Below are 24,063 nucleotides of genomic sequence, written 5' to 3' on the forward strand. Positions count from 1 at the left end.
TCTCTTGTCTCACCCTTCTACACAGAGTGAGGTATGACCTTCAATGCCTTTTCATCTTGGAACTAAAGTACATCTGGATTTCCAATAACACGGTTTCAGCTGCCATGCAAAAAACCCTTGTCTAAGGAAACCCACAGAATTTCAAACAAACTCTGTTAAGCACCAAACCTATAAGCAAGTTTTGGCAGCTTTATGGATGGTTTCTTTTCCTATTCAAGTAGTGCAATGTGGAATTAAACAAAATCAACTTCTTTTAGGGATACCTGTGTTTTGGATACAGCAAAGTATGAGAAAACTGGATGGAACTCTTAAATTTTAAGTTGTCAGGGTTAAAAAACCTGAACAACCAAAAGCTTGGCAACAGCAAATATGTATATTTTACAAAGTTATAATTTAAGAGTGTTAAAGCCAAGAGCACTCCTACCAGTAAGGTCAAACCAACTCTTTCAACATAATGGATTTTTAATTTTATATTTCATCTATATTAAATGATGGCAAGAGGAAGTTAAGTGCACAGGCTTTCATTGGTACAAAAAATAAATACAACGAAAAGTGCAAAAACTTGTTTCACTGGCGTTTTCGTAAACCACAGTCCCACAGATCCCCAAATGAATTGGGAAATCCAAGTCTGCAGTTCACTGGGGCACAGAGCAGCAAGGTTCTGCGATGCAGCCAGACTTTATACACTCCCTGGGAGAGTTGGTCACATCCAGCCCTCCTCAAGAAACAATTGAAGCTGGTCTAATTCTTAGTTCAGAGCTAAACATTTCTTACACTCTCGACCCAGGAGAGTCTTGTCTTCTTTTGACTGTACTGCAAAGAGCTGACCTCAAGCCACAGAAGACTGCTGAAAAGGCAGAATCTGCATTCCTCGATTTCTCCCCTATGTTCTGCTACAAGCATCCCATTCTAAATTGAACTCCTGAAGGGAGACACAGAAGGAACATTAATAATGTACTAAAATCTCTTTGCACGGGAGATGTCTTAGCACCACCTTCTAGAGACCAAGTAAAATAAAAGTAGTTTTACCAGGAGACTCTAAGAAAATTTTGTGAACTTTTTTTGTACTCATACGAATGAAGTCAAAGAAACAATGTCAATCCAACTGTGTCTTGAAAAGCAAGCTCTACTGTTTAACAGGTTAAAATCAGCAGAAAAGTACAAATCATTCTTATGACAACACATTGACAAAAAAGCACTAGAGAAAGATGTAAATTTATTTTCTTTAAATCTATCAGTATTGCTAATCTGGCTCAAAGATGATATTGTGATCATAATTCACAAGGCAAGCAGAATTTGGCACCAGAAAAACATTGCCAAAATTAGATTAAATTGAAAGAATGATAAAGAGATCACTTATTTTTTCCCAAAATACCTTTGGGATCTTAATACTTAAGATTTCAGGGAAGCAAAATTTTACTCCAGAGGGTTTTTCAAAGATTGCTACTACTCTCTAAGGTATGTTTCTGTGAATGACATGCACACAGATATGCTGAGGTCTTGAACTCAGGAAGATGTACTGTTTCAGGCAATAGAAACCCTTCCTTTTCTTCATTACAATCTCACATAGCATGTTGATAAGCAGTTGAATGAAGAAAAAAAAAAACTATCAGCAAGAGTATTTTACTTATCCTAAAAGACGAGCTCTTGGATAAAACCAGAACAGTCATCCTCCTTCTAAAAGAAGGACAGTCTTCACAGAGCTTTGGCTACAACTCTATTAATTGTATAACCATTCAATTTTTTAAATTTAAATATTACATGCTTTACTTTGGGTTCCACTTTTCCATCCTTGTCTGTTAAGTAATTTGAAGGTCTTGGAATGAATTTCTCAGCATGTTTTTCATGGTAGCTAAAAGAACAGAATTCCCTGTGTCCCAAAGCACTCTTAACTCCTTACTGTTTTGTAGTAACTGCAATACATTACAATTGTTTACTATCTGTGGGCTTACTCTTGTAATCATGCTAATACAATACTGTCTTTGTAATTCCATCTCTGTGAAAAATGAACTCAGTTCAAACTTGAACAGCTGAAACGCTGGCCTTTGTTCAAGAGAGCCTCCAAAGACACACAAGCTTAAAATGATTTAGCTCAGACCTACCACGTATCTGCGCACTTAACAAATGAAATTAAACCCACAAATGCAGTGATACAGAATGGTACTCAAGCACCAGATTGTTTGCTTAAACACTATAGTGACCTCACTTTGGTATGGCTTGACTTCATGAGCTTACCTCACTAATTCAACTTTAGTAATTAATTAACACAGTCCTCTCTATTCCTTGTTTTCATCTCAAGGATTTTCTGATTTGAGTTATCTTTCAGATGTAAGGAAAACCAGGCTTGCTACTTTCTTGAAACAAACATTTTTGTACTGGCCAGTTTTTTCAACTAAATTCAAAAGACTTGCTCCTTTTGCCAAAAGAGCTTGCAAGCTTTGTCACTCCTCAGTATTTAACAACACAACCATCAAAAACGGACAGAAAGCAGAGACAAGCTTTCTGTAAACTTCAAGATATTTTGGACCACATCCTCATGATCTACATCTAAATGCTGAACGCATTCTCGTCTCTGAAAGCCTGCCAACCAATTTTTTTCTGCAATGCTACTGAAATACAGTTTTCAACAGTTCACATGCTTTAATAACCAAAACATCTCTCCCCCGCCTCCTCTTTCTTTACGCATAAGCAACAATCCTAAGTGCAGATCCTCAAGGATAAGTCCTTCAACAACTGTCTTTTATAGCAATGGCAATCATAAGCTCAGACTACACTGACAAGTTTTTCTGATGTAATTTTGTTCAGTAAGACTATTAAAAATTATACAACCTGAAACCTACATGCAAAAACTTTAGTGTAGATGCAGCAATGTCCAAAGAAGAACATTGCAGAAAAGATCCTTCTCACACAGAAAAGCTCAGTCTCTTAATTCATAAGAAGAAACTCAGTGGGAGTTCTCATGTAAAACAACGTTTGGATTAAATGGTTTTACAAACTTCACATTTTAACTTTTTCATCCACCTTCCTTACTTCCCCTTGAAAAAGCGGTGAATTCGAGTCACTTTTCTTTCAAATAACTAAAAAATTGGAGGGGAGAAAAAAGACTGAATTTCCTATTTGCACAACAAAAAAATTAATCAGGGAAAAAGCAGAAAAATAAGCCCTAAAAAGATCTTTGTGAAGCTGGAAGAGAGGTGGGATTTTCCACTCAAAGTACTTTGTAACATATACACAACAGATAAAAGTAATTGCTGTAACAATCACTAAATTTCAAGAACAGAAAAGATTACTTCAATCTATTCGTATTTAAATGACAGACACAGAAATCTGATATTAGATTCTTAAAATCAGCTCAGATGAACCAGCATAAGCAAAAGCAGATTTACATATGTTGGATAATGGCTTAAAAATTCATTCCAAAATTTTTAAAAAGCAATTAAAAGGAAGCCATCTAATGCCCTCAAAAGCCACAGAGCAGTTTCAGGCTCTTCTTCTCATCTTCCAGCATAATCTGTTCTTGCCCCCTTCAAGACTGAATTTCTACATCAAATTTCTCTCAGTTGCTCTCTGAAAGAGGAAGATTTCACCACCAATAAACAGAAGTTTATGGAAATGCCAAATGGGACAAAGCGTCTGGTTCTTAGCTTTTGCACTGAAACCAAACATGGTTTAGATTTGTTAAGTCATTTTGAAAATATAAAGCCATAAATAATGTTCCACAAATCTCTTTCAGATGTTTTAGTGAAGCTCATTCTCTAAACTCATATGCAGTCAGATTAACTCCATGCTGTTTAAACACAACATGAACTTTATAAAGAACACAAGAAAGCAATATTTCAGTATGTGGACTCAAACACACAAATGATGAACACTCCTGAACTGGGTACACTTAACTCCCAGGTTTCAACACGATTAGTGCAATCAATTCTGCAGAAATGATTACTTTGTTGTAGGAAAAAAAAATATTTACAGAGCAAATTTCTCAGACAGTATCTATTAAAATAGAATTTAAGCAACATATTTTCCTGACTTTTCAATGGAGGCAAACATAATTCTACTTCCATAATACTGAAATACATTGAATGCTTAGTATTGGATAAAAAGCTTCAATGAAGTGTAACACACTACACAACTTAAGAGGCATTTTTAAAATGTCTGTACAGGTATAAATAATTTTCTGCTGCCATGTCTTAAAGCGACCACCAAAAGTCACCTTGTTCCAAAGAGCCCTGTTCTTTAAATATCCCACAGAAAGTAGATCCTTAAAGGAGACTGATACACAAAAGCTTCATGTAAAAAAGGCATCCGAGTTTTAATGCAGAGATTCATAGACTGACAGAATCTAACTAATCCTAATTTAATACTAAATAGAGCAGTATGGTTTTCATCACAAAATATTTCAATCACTACCCCATACTGTGTTAAACTGGGAGGTTTTAAACACTGCAGATCATTTCCATTTTTGTCCCTGGTTTGGTACCTCAGTTTTATTTTAAGATAGACTTTAGAGAGTCAAATGATGAATCCTATTTTTGTCATAACTTACCTGTAATTAAATTAAAATATTTCAAATAATTCACACAGAAGTTGTTTACCTACTACACAAGGTAAGAAAAAAAAAGCCTGAAATTTTTTAATATGTAATTTGAACCTTGGACATAAGAATCTGGTATTCTTTTGCAGATTGCATTTATCTTTTCTGCAATGACAATACTAACATTTTTCTCTGAATAACTGAAATTACAATATTAAAATATTTTCTATCCATTGTTTATTTCTACTTTAAACATTATGGATAAATAACACATGAAAATATTATTTCCTATTTTCAATACTTTACACATTATATTTCCCTACCTGTCCTGTTTTATAATGCCTTGCAAACTGGTTAACCACTCGATAGTCATTTGCAAAGTACTCCATCAGAATTGAGGGAACTTCAGCAAAATCAGTAGGGCATCTGGTTCCTAGAGGTAGAATAATTGTACATATTAGTGTTTGCTATTTCCATTAACACAAATAGTTAAGTCTCCCAAAAGGTTTTGCAACGTTCAGTTTGGACTTTTGGTGAACTTTAATGTTCTTTCATTTATTAAGTCAATATTTTATTTCCATTATTGTACATATTGCCAGAAAAGCTTCATTATAATCCTACACATTTTACTATAAATCACAAAGTAAAACAAAATATTTGAACAGCTGGGTGAGGCACCTTATAAAGCTCTGGATCACACCCTTTTTAAACTAAACCAGACTGTAGCCAAACTGGCCCTACATGAAACACCAAATCTATTTAAGTGTCCTAAACCTAAATTAAACTACAGTGTAAATAAAACTCTGCCTTAATCCCATTCACAGTTACAATTTTTAGCTTCCATCTGTTTGCTGAGCTTACTTATGTTTTATATTAACCTCGCTTTATAATACCAAGTCATTCATTCAAGGAACACTCTGGCAGATTGAAGACATGTTCTATGAAAGTGCAGTGAGGTAATATGTTAGTATTTTCAAAAAGTACTTTCCCAAAAACCTTATTTGCTCTAATCTTTATCAGCACTTTACACAATGGAAGTTATTAAAAAGCATAACACATCACCAAATCAAAGCTGAATTTTTTAACTTCTGTATTAAAGTCAGCAATGTAAAAGTTGTTGCTTTAATAATGAACCCACTGGGTTATCACCTCTATCCCTGTCTGCTAGAGTCAATATCAACATTCAAAATTAGTTTTAAATCTATGTAAGCTTTTACTATTTTTGGAAGACTATTTTTAAAAATCACTCCTTTCATCTTTATAAATCTTTCTCTAATTTTTAATCTTAATATAATATGTTTATATTCAATGTTTTCAAACCAATACTGCTCTTTAGTACAAACAGCATTTGTTGCACTGATTTTACTGTCTAAATTGAGAGAAACTGTGTTCTCTAAGAGGCCATCATTATCCAAAGGCAAGATAAAGTCTAGAAAACTATCCGTTGTAGTTCTTCTATGCCTGCTACTAGACTAGAGACACAAAACTATGCCCAAGATTGCATGAGGTTTCACCAGTATCTTTACCATTCTAACATGCACTGCTATCACATACAGCTGTTACATACAGCTCTGATCAAATCACATTTAGCTCTTTCACAGACACATTAGCTATATGCAGTTCTGCATTAACACATAAAACTGTTGTTCTGTTTCTCCACTACTGCTGAAAAATCTAAGCATAAATTCTCTCTGTACTCTGCAAATGCATGATGTGCACTGTGTAGTTCTGAATTATATTTTACTTCTAAGACTTCAGTATCCAGTCATTCAGCTCTTATGCAATACCCCAATCCTTCTTTTGTGCCATCACACTTCATTAGTAGAGTCTTTTTTTGTTGTTGTTTGAAAATAATTTTTAAAAAGCCTAAAACAAGGCAGGTCCCAAGACAAAAGCCGGCAGAACTCCACCAGTTTAGGCATTTTTGCTTTCTCAGTGCTCCTTAACAAAGTAATATAATACTTTTAATAACCACTGAAGAAACTCTTGATTTACATTATCTGAAAATCAGAAAGGTAAAAGGTTGAACAGTTATCTGGGATAAGTTAGTCCTCCTGTAAAACAAATGTAGGTATTCTATACTGCATGATAAACTAAAATGGAATACAAGGCTATGTTTTGAAAAATCTTACACATACATATGCATGAAACAACCAATAAATGCATATAGCAAAATGAAAGATAAGCTTAAAAAGAAGCACATATTAAGTCAAAAACATCTAGTATTATCCAAGTTTTGGGGTCACTGAAGGTAGAATGGGTTCCTGAATATTTGGGAATGTAATCAGAAAAGGAAGGTGGAAGAGAGCAGGAAAGATGTCAAATACTCAGCTCATCTCAACCAGAATGTCAAAATTTTTGTTCTCTCAATAATCTGAAGTCATCTTGTTTCCATACTTTGCCACCCTAGTGTTTCATGAGAGCAGACGGCCCCTAACAGACATCCCTGGGAGGAGACCTTTGACTGTTATGCATTCCAAATCCTAAAAAAAAAAAAAAAAAAAAAGATTCCCTGCAAAAACAACACCACTGACCTCCAACCTCCAATGCTGCTTTTGCAATGCCAGATCTCGAGTGAAATCTTCTGGGATGCAGGACTGCCTGGAGCTAAGGCCACACTGAAACCATAGACAGGGGCTCCTGGAAAGTCCCGAGGCCTCAAAATTAGCCATTTCCTGCCCCTTTAAGGCTTTGACATGCAGACACATGATTCAGCACAAGAGGAGAACTCTCACCAAAGTAGTTACTTTGGGCATCTACCTACTCCTGTATGTCAAGATGAGCAAGGCTATATGAGTGGAAGCAGCGGGGGAGAACCCTTAACTGTCCCAAGGACTACACAGAGCTTATACTGAAAGAGCATATGTTGTTTGAACCGTGTCCAGCAGAGACATACTCAGAAACAGCTCAGCATATTTTAATTTTATGTGGAAGACTTAAAAAACCCTATATTTTGCTTCTGGGTGCAAAGGTATGTATTGATAAAATATTAACTGTATCATGGACACTCCTTTGTACCATTTGCCTACTGTAAAAATGGTAAAAACATTAAAAAAAAAATTCTTCAGACAAGAGAGTCTCAATCGCATCTGTTCTGTTGTGGTTTTTTTAATAAGTCAATGTCCACTGCACTTGGGATTTTCAGCACACTGTTATAAAAAGAATATACCAAGACGTCCACAGCTAAAAAAAGTAGCATGCCAAGTAGCCTTAGCCAGCATGTCTTGGACCCATTTGCCACAACTGCAGAAGGGTATAGAAGTCTGCAACCTGTCAGCCAATACACCACTGCTTGAGAAAGGAGCCTAAATTTAAAAAAGGCAATATTCCTTTCCTGTGCATCCAGTAAGCTGTGACTGCACATTCATTTGTGTTCACTCATGTATGACTAAAAGGCCCACCAGTTAGTCACGCTTGCAAATACAGTATATTTTCAATATATCAGTTTTGCTTTAATCAGAATCAAATAGAAAAGTCCTGGCTTTACAGATTTTTTTATATTACCGGTGTATGCTCTTTGCCAGATTTAATTCACTAATTCTCCTTCATTCAATTTCCTAAATAATTTCCAACCCAGGTAAAACTTTAGTCCAATCTATTTTCAATTCTCCAACTATTCCAACAATTATAAGCTCCATATAAGGCAAACTTGCAAAAATGGGTACCAACAATAGAACAAAGATCAACAGCACATAAAGAAGAGATACAAATGCCTAATTCTTATTAGAAGAAGAATAATATTCAAGAGTTGTTTGAGTTTTAGGTAATATCTGAGGATAACAAACAATACTGATACTGTATTTTCAAGTCTTCAAAGGTGTAGAACTATCAACATGACTCAACTATTTCTGGTTCATACTCTTTTTTTTTGTTTTGTTTTGTTCTGATTTTTTTTTTTAATCTACTTCTCCGGAAATTAAACATTTAACTAAAACAACAATAAAAAAATATCACGATTAAAGCATTCTTACCAGTGACATGCTGGTACCGAGTTCTTCCCAGCATAGAATGCATAGCATGTCCCATTTCATGGAAGAGATTCTCCATCATGCCAGGACTTAATAGCGTTGGTGCACCCCTTGCTGAATGGGGAAGGCTAAGCATAAGAACAACTACAGGTAGCTGGTACTCTCCATTTTCCTTTAGCCTTCCTCCTCGAACTGTAAAGTGACAATCCTTTCCAAGATAAAAGCAAACATATGGACAGCTGATGTCATTACATCAATGATAATAAAACAATTATTAAATTATTTATTTGTTTAATCGAATCTAACCATATACTCAGTTACACAAGTAGAATTCAATGATCACTAAGAGTGTTGTTCAATAGCAGTGCCCTATTTCTCCATCTTTATTATTTGCTTCAAATTCATATGGAAATTACTTTATTCCATAAAGAAAAGACCATGATGCTCTTAGAAAATATTTTTTTAGATTATCAAAACCTCAGAGTTTTTCTAAAAATATCACAAGCTCAAAGAAATCTACTGATGTGTCAAATCCATAATGTATAGATTAAGTTTTCCCCTGACTCTTCAGCCATAACTTCTTTATCAAATATACCACACAGCACTCCTACTGTGAAATATTAGCAAAACAGAGTAATATATTAAGCTAATGTAGATTTAAAGTTTGTCCACTCCTCATCTCACTAAAGGTGGTAATTTGTAGGTGCTTCTGTTGAGTGAAGTGTGTATTGGTACTGCATTATATAGTAAGTTATTGTACTGCATCATATAGTAAGTATACTGACACTAGGTAGTGAGTAAGCCACAAGTTAGAACCATCTACAGTTTTAAGTAGAATTTTGAATAAAAATTAGTTGTCATTTTGAGCTTTCACCTTTAGAAATAGTAAATTTCAGATTGTTCTGACTTATAAACAGTAGGCCAGAAAACAGGTGTTTAAATATCCACCATTTCTCTAAACAGAGCTCTATGACATTTCATAGTGCCCGTTATTCTGTACCACAAAAAGTCTGAGTTCAGCCTATTGGTTGATGTTTTTTAAATGAAAGGTCACTCAAAAAAGAATATATTATCTAAAAGCACATTTCAAGTTACAGACTTTCTCTGTTTAAATTTAATTTATTTTAAATCGAGATAACTTCTACTAAAAAATTACAGTGAACATGAATCACACTAATGCTACGCTCATTACTCAAATAAAACCCACACTGAAATCAGATCAAAAATGTTACCTGATGTGGTTTATCAGGTCGCTGAAAGAAGTCACAATAGATGTATCCTAGCAAACCTTCAGTTTCATGAACAACAGCCTGAAGAAAAAAAGAGCATCATTTCCACAGTGAAAGCACTGATGTGTAAATTGAAGACACAATATTCTAATCCAAAGATTTATAATGAATAAATGTCAAATAAACTGGGAATAATTAATGTAAAATCTGTTGGTAATTTTAATTTAAAAAATTATAAATAGTAAATTCACAGCTTGTCTGTCAAACTACAGACATGTCTGCATTTCACTCAAAACTAACAAGTCACGTATTATCATTAAAAGTAGCCCTCAAATGTCAAACAGAAGCCAATTTACCATGGATATAAAAAATAGAAAGAGTAAGGAGAAATTAAAATTGACCCACAGGATATAAAGAACAGCAGCTCTTGCTGGAGGTGGAAAAGCAGTGGAAAAGATCTGGCAGTGAATAAATGTAGGGAAGACAACAGAGGAACCTGGGAACTTGATGAGTAAGTTATTGCCCAAGTTATTGCCCAAGTTTTTATTTCCACCCACCCCTAAAAAGAGAGCAGAAAAATAAAAGGTGTAAAAATCAATCTCAAAGTAAAGATGACATACAGAGGTAAAGAAATGAGGCGAAGACATATGACTGCTAGAATCCACACCTAAAGCATTCTAGTCATCTATGGTCATCTATAAATTGTAACTAAAAAAACTAGCAGGGCTCATTTGGAAGGATCTTGAAAGGTACAGTGATAATCTCCAAACAGAAAAACTGCCTCTGATTCAGGCACCCTACACAGAGACACTGTTGAAGTTCATAACATACCAAAAATACAAAAAGCACTTAGAGTATAAAACACTTCAGGTCTAACTTTAGCTAAAATTAGACAACTATTCTGTCCTTTTGAGAGGTACCCAAGTAATTTTAAAAAAAATAGTCCGACTCATGGCTCACAGGATCATGTTGCCTTGTCTATCTTCCCTTCGGTTTCAGATGCTGGGAACAAGAATACTTACCAACTTTCGAACATCTTCAGACCAAATCTCTCCTCTCTTTGTCTGCTCAGCATAAAGGGAGATTCCTAACAGCTGACTGAACAAAGAGTTCAAACCTTCCATGCATGCCCCAAGAGAGAAAAATGGGCAGTACAAGCCAGGATCAATGTTGTACCTAAGGAAATACAAGAATCCCAAATCAATCAGTTAGTAGAGCTACAAAAACTACAGTCTTCACCTTCAAGCCACAAGATGTGACAAAATACACTAATTCAGTCCCAAGGTCCTTACTAGGTATGCTTTATTTTTCAAATACTGAAACTAAGTCACAGGCTAGTTACGGCACAGTGCTTCACAGTAACATAATTTTTCTTATACTCAAATTTGGACACCAAATTCAACAGATGTTGACTATCATTTTCAGAAATGTGGTGAACATGTAGCCAAACAGACCACGGCAATACAACGGGTGGCCAAGCTGTGGCTTTTGATCCACAAGAGGCCACTGGCATTCAAGTGCCTTTACCATGCCAAGGCTGCACTGTGTGAGTGATCGAAAAACGAGCTGGCTTTGGCTGTGGTGTAAGCCAAATCCTCAGCTAGGGCAGGAAACCAACTCGTAAGCACTGCTGACTCTGCAGTCTTGTCTTTCACTACTTCTTTCAGCAACAGAAACACCAAGGAGACATAATCACCTCCCACACAGGAATCACACCCCAGGCTCTGGGGACTCTCTTAAACCATGTAGAAAGTATCTTTGCAGCTTTGGGTCACATGGAGATTTTAGTTTGTGACATGGATTTCAAACATGGCCAAGTTTCCTGAGCCTAACCTCAACCAACTATGTTCAAGACACTGGAGCACAGAAGACACTCATAGGGAGGAAGTCACCATACATCTGCATGCACACATATAAACTTAGAATAAACAAAAAGTTCAAAAAGTAGTTCAGAGATGTATGCAGACTAAAAGTGGGCTCTCAAACTTCCCGAGACTCTGACTCTAAAAAGTAAACACACTACAAGTGTATCAAGCAGACAAATACTTTGCAAACTTACACCTTTCACAAGCTGCTCAGGACCACACAACTCTTTGGAGGTAACAGCAAAATCAAAACTGCAATCTGCTTGCTGTGCATGCACCCCAAATGGCAAAAATGTTCTTGTCTCCTCATTTCACATACAAAGTCCAAGTGTCATTTATACCATTTTCTGGAGCCTAAGAGTAAGGACTGTTTAGAGAATCACGGTCACTCCCTTCTATCTTCTTTCACGCTCTTCTGCTTTTGCTTCTTAATGAAATGGTAAGTAGTCACTGAAATTTAAGCATGCATCAGCTGGACTGCAATAGCTGAACACCAAAGATGAGAACCGTGCTGTTTTATGGTCTATGATCAAAAGACTTATAGACCATCTGTGAAAGAGCCAGTTAGTCCCTATCCACTCACCTACCTTTCCTTCCTTTCCACTCCCACACAGAGAAGACCTAAAAACGAAGCCCACTGGGGATACTGCATTTGCCGATGTCCTGCTTACAACTGCAGCTTCACTGCACTGTGAGGCCCAGCAGGGTGGGGCTACTCCTCTAAGCCACAGACATGCTAAGGTACAATATTTTGCTTATTTTCACACTACAAATGCAAGAAGCTAAAGCCAATGTATTCCATTCTACTTTTAACTATACCAGAACATAGAAAATAAAGCAGATTTTGCCTCTACTATACTGACACACTTCTTCAAGATGCATAGCAACACCTGAATTCACACTTTGCATGCTTCCATACACACGTTTTCCTTCTTACTCAGAAAGTCATTACACCAAAAGAACAGAAATAAGCATGATACAAATCACTTTAGACCAAGTTAGATAAAAAGACTGCAAGCAAGTCTCTAAAGGAAAGCAGAAGAGTTCATTTCCATATAAGCCACAGACTTTTGGAGTACAAAGGACACTGATTTACACAAAGAGTGCCCCCAGAAGTACAGAATTACAGGGTATGTGCTGAATATCTGGAGAATTTTTAAGTCAGCAAGTCTTCAGTATTGCAGCTCCTTCAAGAGTGGTGCTTTTGGAAAGTTTTAGCAGGTATATGTCTCCAGACTTTCATCGAATCACCCTCTGAACACCTTCTGCTCAGATTGTTACAATGAAAACTTAAACCCACCTCTAAGTGCTTCAGCCCTCCTGATCCTACTCTGAAGCTCTCCGTGCATACAGACTACAAGACTTGCTAAAATGACCCTTCTCTTAGAAGCAAACCATAACAACTTGCATAATAGTTTAGGATGGGTTTTTGTCACATCACTTGATACCACATCTGTCACATCTGATACCATCATCCTACATAGCACTATGGTAATCAGCAGCACACAGGTTGGACACCAGTGACCAGCAATACACTCCAGGAGCCAACACTGGGCCCAGTCCTGTCTAGTCATTGGCAGATGACACCAAACCAGGTGTCAATCAAACTGTCTACCAAATTGGCTGATATATCAGAGGCTCATGCTGCCATCCAGTGGGACCTTGACAGGTTGGATAAATGCACTGACAGGAACGTCCTGAAGTTCAAAAGCAGAAGTACAAAGTCCTGCACCTGGGGAGGAACAACCCCAGCCACCAGTATATGCTGGGGGACACCCAGCAAAGAAAGCAGTTTTGCAGAAAATGTCCTGGTTGAACATGAGCCAGCAATGGTTTCTTGCCACAAAGAATGAGTATCCTGGGAGCATAAGGAACAGCATGACCAGCAGGCCTAGGGAGGTGATCCTTCTGCTCTACTCAGCACTGGTCAGGCTATTGCTGGAGTGCTGTGTCCAGTGCCAGTCTCCTCAGTACAACAGACATGGACATACAGAAGAGAATGCAACAAAGGCCCACTGAGATGACTGAGGGCCTGGTATGTCTCTCCTATGAGGAAAGGCTGAAAGATCTGGGACTGTTAAGCCTGGAGAAGAGAAGGCTCAGAGGGATCTTACTACTAAGGAGTATAAATTTCTGAAGGGAGGGTACAAAGAGGACAGAGCCAGGCTCTTTTTAGTGGTGCCCAGTGACAGGACCAAAGATAATGGGCACAGACTGAAATATGAGAGGTTTCATCTTAACATCAGGAAACAATTTTTTTCCACCAAAGGTGACCAAAAAGTGGCACACGTTACTCCTAGAGACTGTGGAGTCGCACTGCTTGGAGATACTGAAAAGCTGTCTGGATATGATCCTGGACACTCGGCTCTAGGGGACTCTGCTTTAGCTGGATGTTGGACCAGACAACCTCCAGAGCTCCCTTCAAACCTTAACTACTCTGTGAAGATGTTATATGTAGCCTAGGACTAAGAACACACAGCTCAGTATGAGGTAGATTCCAGCTTTATCAGAGGAGGACAACATTTCCTGCTGACTGCAAAGGATTAACGCATTCAGTTGAAATACTGGACTAACATGTCTGCTGGAGGGGTGAAAGAAAAAAACCTCTGAAACTACTTTTCATTTCGTTTCCGTCAGAAACATTGATATATACCAGCAGGAAAAAGCAATGATATTTCTTCATCGATAGAAGAGTTGACAGTAGTATATTAGAGGGAGCAGATCACTTCTTCCTCATTCTTAGCACTCCTTGAACATGTACGTCCCCATGAACTTATCCCACGATAATGAGGATGGGAAGAAGGCTTTGATAGGTATTCCATAATACACTGTCACTATCCAAAGTGAGGGGAGGGGAAATCAGTCTGTAATAGTTTTGACTTTTGAAAAAAGCATGATACTTATCCACCCACACATAAAAATAGCAGTAACAGACTATAATGCCTTAAGGCAGACTCTCCAGAGCAACTAGTCCCCTACTCTAGCTGATGTTTGAAGATGTCACAATCTTGATTTTGAGTACAATGAGGTCTGACTAAACAACCACTTAAGTAGAAACTGCACGGTTAATGTAAGCCCCTTCTGGTAGAACACTGTCAGGATCAAACCTCTCCCACATCTAATGACAGATGCGTGTTACTGTTCCTCTTGCCAATGGAAAATTAAAAAAAGTTTTGAAAAACAATTTTTTTTAAATACAGAATGCCAAAACAAAAGAATGTTTCTGGTTCTCATTTCACTTAACTGTCCATTTCTGCCTTGCCTACCACATCAGTGTGCAAAGAAGACCAAAGCTTAAGACACTGAAAAATCTTCCAATACTACTAAGTGTCTTATGAGGTAAAACTGATATATAAATTACTTTTGGGCACAGCTGACAGCAGTCAGTAGTAATTATTACACTAATTATCTGGCATCCATTTTTTATTTGTTTGCTGGCCAGTGCAATGTCATAGGAGTAAGGGAGAAAGGGGTTAAAATGATACCACAAAGCAATTATCACAATCAGATGATAATAATCAGTAATACTTCAAAATGACTACTGGGTACTAAAAAAAAAAAAAAAAAGCTACTCCTCCAGGAAGTGCGTAATACATCTTCAAAAATCTGTCTAATACCAGTCTATACCAACTAAGCAGTGATCATTCCAGACACCAAAACACAGATTCAATTGCCAAGTTTCATTTGGTCCTACCTCATACATACATGAACTCTATTTTCACAAATCAAGTAAGACCAACCATAATTGAAGAAAGCCTAACCCCAAACTTGCACTGATTCCAGGAAAACTTTCTTTGGGCTTACTTAGGAATAGCAATTAGCCAAAACCTCAGCTATCTGATGCCCTATAACCAAAAACTCAGTTCCCAGAATTATTATTAATAGACAATCTTGCCTTTCAGTGGCAAGAGCAAGCATGTGACTGACTCTTTTCTGAGCCCTCACCTTCAAGAATTAATGCTACTCACTGCAAAATGAAAGGTGTAACACTAGATAAGATTAGAAGACAATGGGAAAAGGGAAGAAATTAATTTAAAAGACTTGAATCTTTCCCAAAAATAAGAATACTCCACGAACAGAACAGGAAATCCTGCAATATCTCCACTTGATCTGCAAAACTTAAATCTGGCACGTGGGTGTGGGTGGAAAAGTACTTGAAAGAGTTTACAAACTAGATGTTCCCTTACTGAAGATTTTTGGTTGATTCCAGGCACTCAAACAGTAGCAGCTATTAGCAACCTCATTGTTTCCAGATGACATGAAAAAAAAGTATCTGTTAGCTATGATTACCCAACCTCAGTTACAACTTCATCACCTTAGTGAAACTGCAAGAACACAACATTCCACAGGCACAGTATTTCAGTGCTCAAATTCACACCAATCTGAAAACATTGTAGCACAGCTTCTTGGACTGCAACTGTGACAGCAATTCAAACCTTTCTTCCCTCAGCCCTTTGAATGCAATTTCTTATGCTGTTAAAGTGTCTGGGTTGTATCTTCAAGATGTGCTCTGACCTGGGCCAGATTAACTGACCTGGGCCACATAAAACTCCAAGATGAAGACTTCTATCAATACACTCTTTTAGCAGTTTAAATTGCCCTGTAACAAAGATAGAGCTTGTCTGTGTAGCATGCAAAGCCTTTCTGAGGGCTGATCCAAGACAAAAATGAATTTTTCCTGAAACTAAAGGGCAAACTCAAAGTTCACCATCTTCTATCCGAGGTGTATAGTCCTCTTTTGATCAGTTGTTTGTTTTTTTCAAATGTAAAACCAAGTGTATTTGTAAATGCACACAAAAGCCTCTCAACAACATCCTACCAAAACCAAGGCATTCCCACCTTGGCAGGAGGGTTGGACTAGATGATCTCCAGAGGTGTCTTCCAACCCTAACAATTCTGTGATTCCACTGCACGTTACTTCTCTGTCAATAGAATGAAAGGACAAAAACTTCAGTTCATTAATTATCTGATAGTGACTGACCCTACATAAGAAGGAGCAGAGCTTCCAAACTCCTGCAGTTTAGCCTGTCCCTGAAATGCTCACTAGTCAGAGCAAAGCAATCTTCATAATCTACATGTTAATAACATTTGACGATCCTACTGTGCATTTAATTATTTTTATTATATGACATGTTAAAGCAGCAACCATTCTAAGAATCACTTTATGCATGTTTTTCAAGCTGCTGTCAATTGTGAGCTTGAACAGTTGTACAGCTTTGTGCCTTCTATGTAAAATAAATAGTAAAAAAAATGAAATAAAACTGCAAGAAGCAGTTGCTTTAATATGAGCACACTCTTTGGCAAACGCCCTCCACACTTATTCAGGCAAGTTACAATTTTATCTCCAACAGGAAATGCATTCAAGTATTTTTGGGAACAGAAATCAGAAAGGAAATTATCATGACCCATACTGAACTATGCTAACAGACAATCTGCTACCAAAAAAATTTCTGCTAAGGGTTACTGATACTAGCCAGGAAGGTTAATGTTCCAGAGACAGAGAGTTAAAACCTGCATTGGAGACCAACTGGAGCTCCATTTAGTGACGATAAATACTGCAAAGAAGTGTTGGAAGACAGTTTTTCTTGTATGCTGTAATTTGCAGCTTGCTTACTGCTCCGGAAGAACAGACAGAGAATTCAGTGGTGAGGATCATGCACATGGCATAGGAGTGTCTCTAGCGAAACATTATACTACCATGTCCAAAGCCCACAAACACTTGGAAACATGGTTACAGCAATTCTTAAGGAAGAAAAAGGATTCAGGTTAGCTAAGTAATCCACGGCAGGAATCAAACATCCTGTCTGGATACCCTTTCACTTAAAATGTGACTTTCTGGGCCCCAGGAAGTCTTCAAATAGGCACCTTAGGATGCCTATGTCACCAGAGAAAGGCAGACGTGAATACTACAACACTTTCAGGCTTAATAAGGTACCAACTAGAGGTAACTCACAGAAGGTTTGAGCTCAGCTATGAGCTCTTGCTTCTCTCTTAAACTTAGACTTCTCTGACTGGACTGCATATTGTATACCTGAATCCCAAAAGGATGAACATGCACATTTTCTTAAGCCCCTACATGAAACCTAAAGGACCTGAATGTAGTTCTGGAAGAAGAGGAAAAGGAAATATAAAAACTTCTATGTGTTACAGATATACACACCAGAAAACACAATTATTAATCCAAAAGATGACTTCTGGAAATCAAGAAGACTTTTGTACATGACTAGATATTAAAAAAAAAAAAAAAAAAAAAAGATTGGGTTTTTTTAGTTTTAGTGTAGGAAATATCATATAACATTTATTTTTTAAAAAATGAACACCATTACACACTCCCTCTGCACAAATCGGTAATAGCATCAACAAATATATACATGAAGCTATCTAGAGTGGAAAAGGATACTTTCCTCTGTGCCAAACTTTGAGTTAGTTACTTTAACTTAAAAAAAAAAAGATAAAAGTCAAGGTTTAAAGCAGTGCCTTTTATTGTAATAATGAACCTTAAATTATTTTTTTCTCCTGTAGAATTGCATAACCCTTGTGCCTAAATGTCCAAAACTGTGAAAAAGTGAAATGTAAAAAAATGAACAAAAGAAGTTTGCTCTGCATTCACTTTTTCTTAAAATATATTCCACTAACTTAATTCACTCTGATCATCTGATTTCAAACACCAAAGCATTTGTATTTATAATGAAGCCCAGAAAAGAATGAACATTTTCTTATACACTTTATGTCAGAATGTGAGCTCAGAAATTTTACAAAGAGAAATCTCAGTACCCTCCTAAAGAAAGTAGAAATATCAAAGAAAACAGTAGTTTCTTTGATGTAAAAAAATCCTGCTTTATATTGGAGGATTAACTACATTTAAAAAATCCAGACAACATACTTTTACAGTATACAGCCAAACACTATTTTTAAGAGAAGTAAAGTAGCCAAGCCAATTTAAAAAACAATTTTGAAAAGAAGTTAACTGACACAATGAGGTTTGGTTATTCTTCAAGAACAGCAGGCTTCAAACAAAAAGGCTGTGTCCCTGTGAAGAACAAAGATGTAATATGTGATTATAAATAATTATTTCTAAGCTTGTATGACTTCACTGACTCTAAATAAAATGCAGACTTCTAAAATCACTTTCATTTAAGCTGTATGTTTGGAAGGAAGCTTGGACTATTTTGTGTAGCACGACTTTCATCTATTCTATTAAGAATCCTTTTTATAAACTTGGACATTAGGGATATTTGAGTCAGGATCACTGTTCTTCAGAATGTGAGCATTCAGACACTTAACAACTGTAAATGAGAAATGAGTTGCTTGGCAAGAATTCTTATCAATGGCTATTAAATATAGTCCCAGATATGTCCTGCTTTTTTTTTTTTTTTTGAGAAAAATTATTATCCTGTTGATATCCACAAAAACATAGAACACGAAGTTAACTATCTCTAATAAAACAGATCCTGTCAAAACTTCCAAAGAAACTTGAAAAAATCTTGTTAGTGGAAGATAAAAGTGAGATGAACCCCTCAGGTTAACTTAAAGAGATCAAGACAAGGAAAATCCCTTCCAATTTTCATAACTTGCCAGACTCTGAAATTTAATTCTTTACCTGAAGGGAGACTCTTCACCATGATTTATAGAAGACTCTGGATTTCTTAAAAATAATAACAATAATAATAATAATAGAAAGCCTTTGTACTCTCATCTACCATAAACTAGCACCTGTATTTCACATTCCTTTTTTCTTTCTGTTAATTGTACTTCACAGAATATTTTGGAGGAGATCAAGGGGTAATTTAGAATATTGGTATCGAAACTGTACACAACTTTTAGATTTGATTTAGTTTTCACATCAACAACAATTTCTTTGTCCTTCCACAATGTTTTGAATAAAGAAATAATTCTTGAAACTTGAATTCTGCTTCAAAGCAATCCTTTTTAGCAACTTTCGGGCTTTCCTTCAAAAAGTTTAGTCCACTACCTTTAGTGACTGGTAAGTTAAACAGACTTTCTGCACCCACATTAGTTGACTTAATAAAGGGCATGTCTTCCCCTTCTTATAAAGAGATTGTTATAGAAAGTTATTCTTCTCTTTGAGCACTTCGATTGAAAGATTTCCTGGTTATGTTTAAATTTTGTATTAATTTTCCACTTCAGCTTTCAAATTGAACAGTGACAGTTTTCTCACATATTCCACAAAGGCTATTTTTCCACACGGTGTTCCCAACAAAGAACACTTTTTTCATAGAACCAATTTAACAAAAAGCAGCCATGAACAAGTTTCTTTACTAGTAACTTGCAAATCTCAAAATCAGCTGAAGCCTTTAGGATCTTGAGAAATATCCATTCATCTTTTCATTCCTTGGTATTAAACCTACTCCTCTAAAAAAAATGAAAGTGGTGCCCACTCTCTCCTGAAGCCTACATACAGTCCCAAGAAGAAAGGAGGTGAGTTATTCCTAATTTCTGTTTAGCTATCTCACCCCAAGATTCAAAATGCTCAGAGTGGTCGTGGTGGCTTCTCTTTCCTACATGTCAGGAAACTGGCTTATTTTGGCATTGATCTCTCATCTCCAAGGTTGGTCTTCTTTCTGCAGACCCAAAGAAAAGGACTAGCAAAGAGTTCAATATCCTGCAAGCATATCCTAACTGCAAGTTGAATAAAATCTGGGATATTTTGGCAAAAATCCCAGCAGTGAATTATACCCAGTGAAGTCAACCCAGACTGGTAAGAACCACAGGTTAGGGAAACAGGAGTTAATACCAAATACGCTCACCACTGACAGTTCTCAAGAACAGTTCTGTACCTCTGTCAGAAGTGGCTTAAGCACAGTCAATCGCACCTTCAAGGTAAATAGTTGACCTCAAAAAATTTCTTCCAGCATTTTCAGGGTAATTTCCTGTTGGGTTTTTTCCTCTAATCTGGAAGAAGTCAGCAGGACTAACACATCTTTGCAAGATCAGGGCCTTGAGAACTACTTATAACTGTAGCTGCACTTACTGAGAAGCAATGCGATTTAATTAATACTTTGGTACTTGTCTGCACTAAAACTCAACATTATTATTTTTAAAATATACATATTAGACATCTTCTTACTTGTTAGACACTGAAGCATGTTCTAGCATTCACTGTTTTATTACTCTTAGCCTGCCAAAATTCTTGAGGTTCTCCTAATTACTCTATCTTTTAAGATTCTACTACCATGAATTTCAGACTTTTGTCTTCTCTTTCTCTTAAATGTACATTTATACTGACATGTATTTTCCCTGCCACCTAAACTGTAGCTACATTGCAATCTCATAAGTGTGGGCTTAAAGCCAGGGAGGTTACTTGTAACATAGTCTTGGAGAAAAAAAAGAAAAAAAAAAAGTAAAATATCCTGTTACCATCAATGGGAGGCTTACACTTTTGAAGTGGGATCGAGTTTCCAGGGAAAAGACTTGGTGAAAGCTCACAGTAAAATTGCTGAGGCCGAGTTTACAGACAGACAAACCGAACCCTGTGACTTGAGGCCGGAGCGCCTCCTGCTGTTCCACTGCGGAGCATCAGCAGCAGCAGCAGCAGCAGCAGCGGCGGTCAGCAACGCCGTGGGAGCAGACTGGCAGTAAAGGCAACCCGGTGGGACAGCAAACGGCACTAGAACTCAACGGAATGCATGAGGACATCCTGCCTTCCCCAGAAGGAAGCATCCGGCTCTTAAAATTAGTTACTACAAATCTAATGAAGGATTTGTTTCCTTAATCCTGCTTCGATAAAGAATAAAATGTATATTTAGAAGATGAAATATGTAAAAACATTTAAAATATACAACATGCAAACACAAAACAGACACATTAAAAATATGTCATGAGTTTCAGTGTCATTTCAGATGTAACTGGTCAAAATCTGGAGAACTAAAGAGGAAGTAAAAGATCTCATCAGGGATCACACTGTCTAATGCTTCCTCCAGTCCCAACATTTCTGTTTGCAAATATGGTTGTATAGATCAAACTAAGAAACAGTAAACCTTTTGCAGCAGACACAGACACTGTCCCATCTGATATCTCTTACAACCTTAGTGTTGCATGTGTGACATATCAGAAACTGCTGAATTACTTAATCAAGAATTAAACCCCTGTAGTCTCTTTCTTTATACCTACGTTTGTAAAGACACCTGCATCTTATGCACACATCGGAAACTATGGGTCCGTACATCATCTAGAGCCACAGTAACAACAGCAGCACAAAAAATATATCCCAAAGCATATATTTGCTTCCCTTTCAACAAAAACATTCTACTAAGCAGAAGAGAAGAGAAACTCCTAATATAGAAATCCACAAACTACTACTGAGTCCCAAACAATGACAAAGAAACACATAAGCCACGCTCTGAGTACAGCACTATTACGAATACAACCATGGCATTTCTGTAAAAGACATAAACCTAAACAGGAAAACCCTTGAAGAACAAAGTAATTAATCTACTAAACAAAAAGAATCTTAAGAAAGAGAGAAATGCATGACAGGTAAATATATCTTGTTTGAAAATATATTTTGTCATTCCATGATGCAAACATGCAAAATAAAATAGGATACAAGAAGTAAAAAATAAATTATTTATTGATCTTATAAATAAATAAAATGAAACATAATACTTTTTTTTTTTTTAAAGCACTATTTTCCCATGGAAAAAACAAACAAACAAGGAAAACAAAATAATTTTTCCTAGATAGGTAAGTTAATACTACAAGATAACTGGCTCAGTTAGAAAGAGATAAAATAGCCAAAAATCAAATTCCAGCCAGTGTGAAGCTTCGTGTGACACATAACAGTTCTCATCTTCCTGTTACAGAAGTGCTGAACTGATCATACCATAGCATACAAGAAGCATTCAAGAAAGGATGTGGTCAAACTTAACTCAAAGTACAAATACAAGAGTATGGATAGTGGAATCACATTTGCATAGCTAGTAAGTGGAAAACAGAACACATAGGGCACAGACCTGGTAAGGTATATTCCTGTCCTTTGGTTGTTGTATGAATACTTTGACTCCTGCCTAGTTTCAGTCACAAAGCACAGCCTTTAATACTATGCAGTGGAATAGTGAATTTTACTTTTCAGGCTTGATTACCCAGTATCCAGTACCCTGTTAAATATCTGCAACATGGGCACAATGAATGTAAAGCATCACTCAGTCATAGATCCAAAACTTTTCCCAAAGACAGACCACTATCCAGAAAACAGAACAGTGAAAGATCTAAGCCCTTATTTTTTTTGTGTAGCAGTTCTGCACACAATGGAGAGGAAAATCACTTTTCCTTCCATCTTGTAGATGCTTGTAGACCTGCCATAAAAAAATACTCCTGCCCAACCTGGAGGAAGAAAAACACTGGGCCCCAATCCTGCATTGTAATCAGGGAGGCCCTACATAGGTTCAGGAGACTCTTCACACTGATCCAGCTTCCAGACTTGGTGCCTGAATAAATAAAAAGTAGCAAAGATACAATGCCAATGTCTGGTTCTGTTTTACCTGCAGCTCTCCCTTCATAAAGCTGCCATACAATTCTTAAAGTAACTTAACTGGGTCTCTTACAAAGCCCCACAAGGAAAGGAAATATTTTCCTTCCTAATGCCAAAATGTGCAGAATAATCTATTTGTAATCATCAGCAACTCAATTATGAGATGGTTATGAGGTGATCTAAGAAGTGCAGTAAGACCAAGAAGACTAAGGACAACAGGCATCTGAAGACATTCCTCCAGGAGGAGAAAGAAACAAATACAGAGCCTTCTACCCCTACAACTCTAACCCTTATGGAACACACCAATTCTGAAAACAGGGCAAGCAGACCCAAGAGGAAATGCAGAAAATAAATACGATACACAGACAGTAAATTTCATGATCATTTGACAGTATGTTAAGCATTATGAATCAGAATGTAATTCTTGCTGTTCTGAAAACATTACACAGGCAAGGTAAAGTAGATATGTTAGCTACAGGATAGTATCTTGAATGAGTTTGGCAGCCCTTTTCCACCGCCTGCTACTGACCACTGCTAAGCACATGCTGTAGAGCACTGTGTGCTCTGGCATTGGCTACTGGAGAAGATCTAGCAAATGGATACTCCTTTACCACTCCTGCATGGCAAGTTCTACTCACCTAGGACATGAATGTTGCTGCACACACATAGCTCAGTTCCCGTCTTAGCATGAAGTAGCTTATGACAAGGCCAGTATTAGAGCTGCTACTCATAAAACTACTGCCTCGGAAACAAAGTACAAGAAAGTAGCAGAACAGTCAAGCCAACTGCTGGCAGTCTTCCATTGTCATATCTATACTACTATAGCTTCCTGATCCAGAGTAAACTACTATTTTTAATCAGATACATCTAATCTGTGTTTAAAAAATAAAACCCTGCAAATTTGCAATGAGGGAAGATTTTTCCTCCCCCTCTATGAGAGAAGCACAACTTTGAATTATTTTTTCCAACAGAAACC

The 24,063-nt window shown here is 36.9% G+C and overlaps 1 protein-coding gene across 1 annotated transcript in view; it reads right to left on the reverse strand.

Annotated features, from left to right (window-relative positions):
- MIPEP (mitochondrial intermediate peptidase) overlaps nt 1-24,063 on the reverse strand; it is a 71,021-nt gene that overhangs the window by 31,870 nt on the left and 15,088 nt on the right. The window contains exons 11-14 of the mRNA XM_050332090.1: nt 10,754-10,907; nt 9,735-9,812; nt 8,506-8,710; nt 4,858-4,967 (exon numbers count right to left, since the gene is read on the reverse strand). Coding sequence (XP_050188047.1) covers nt 4,858-4,967; nt 8,506-8,710; nt 9,735-9,812; nt 10,754-10,907 — 547 coding nt within the window. The remainder of the gene's footprint in view (nt 1-4,857; nt 4,968-8,505; nt 8,711-9,734; nt 9,813-10,753; nt 10,908-24,063) is intronic.

This window comes from Myiozetetes cayanensis, unplaced genomic scaffold, assembly GCF_022539395.1.
Source record: "Myiozetetes cayanensis isolate MyiCay16 unplaced genomic scaffold, myiCay2020 scf5-8, whole genome shotgun sequence".
NCBI classification, from domain to species: domain Eukaryota; kingdom Metazoa; phylum Chordata; class Aves; order Passeriformes; family Tyrannidae; genus Myiozetetes; species Myiozetetes cayanensis.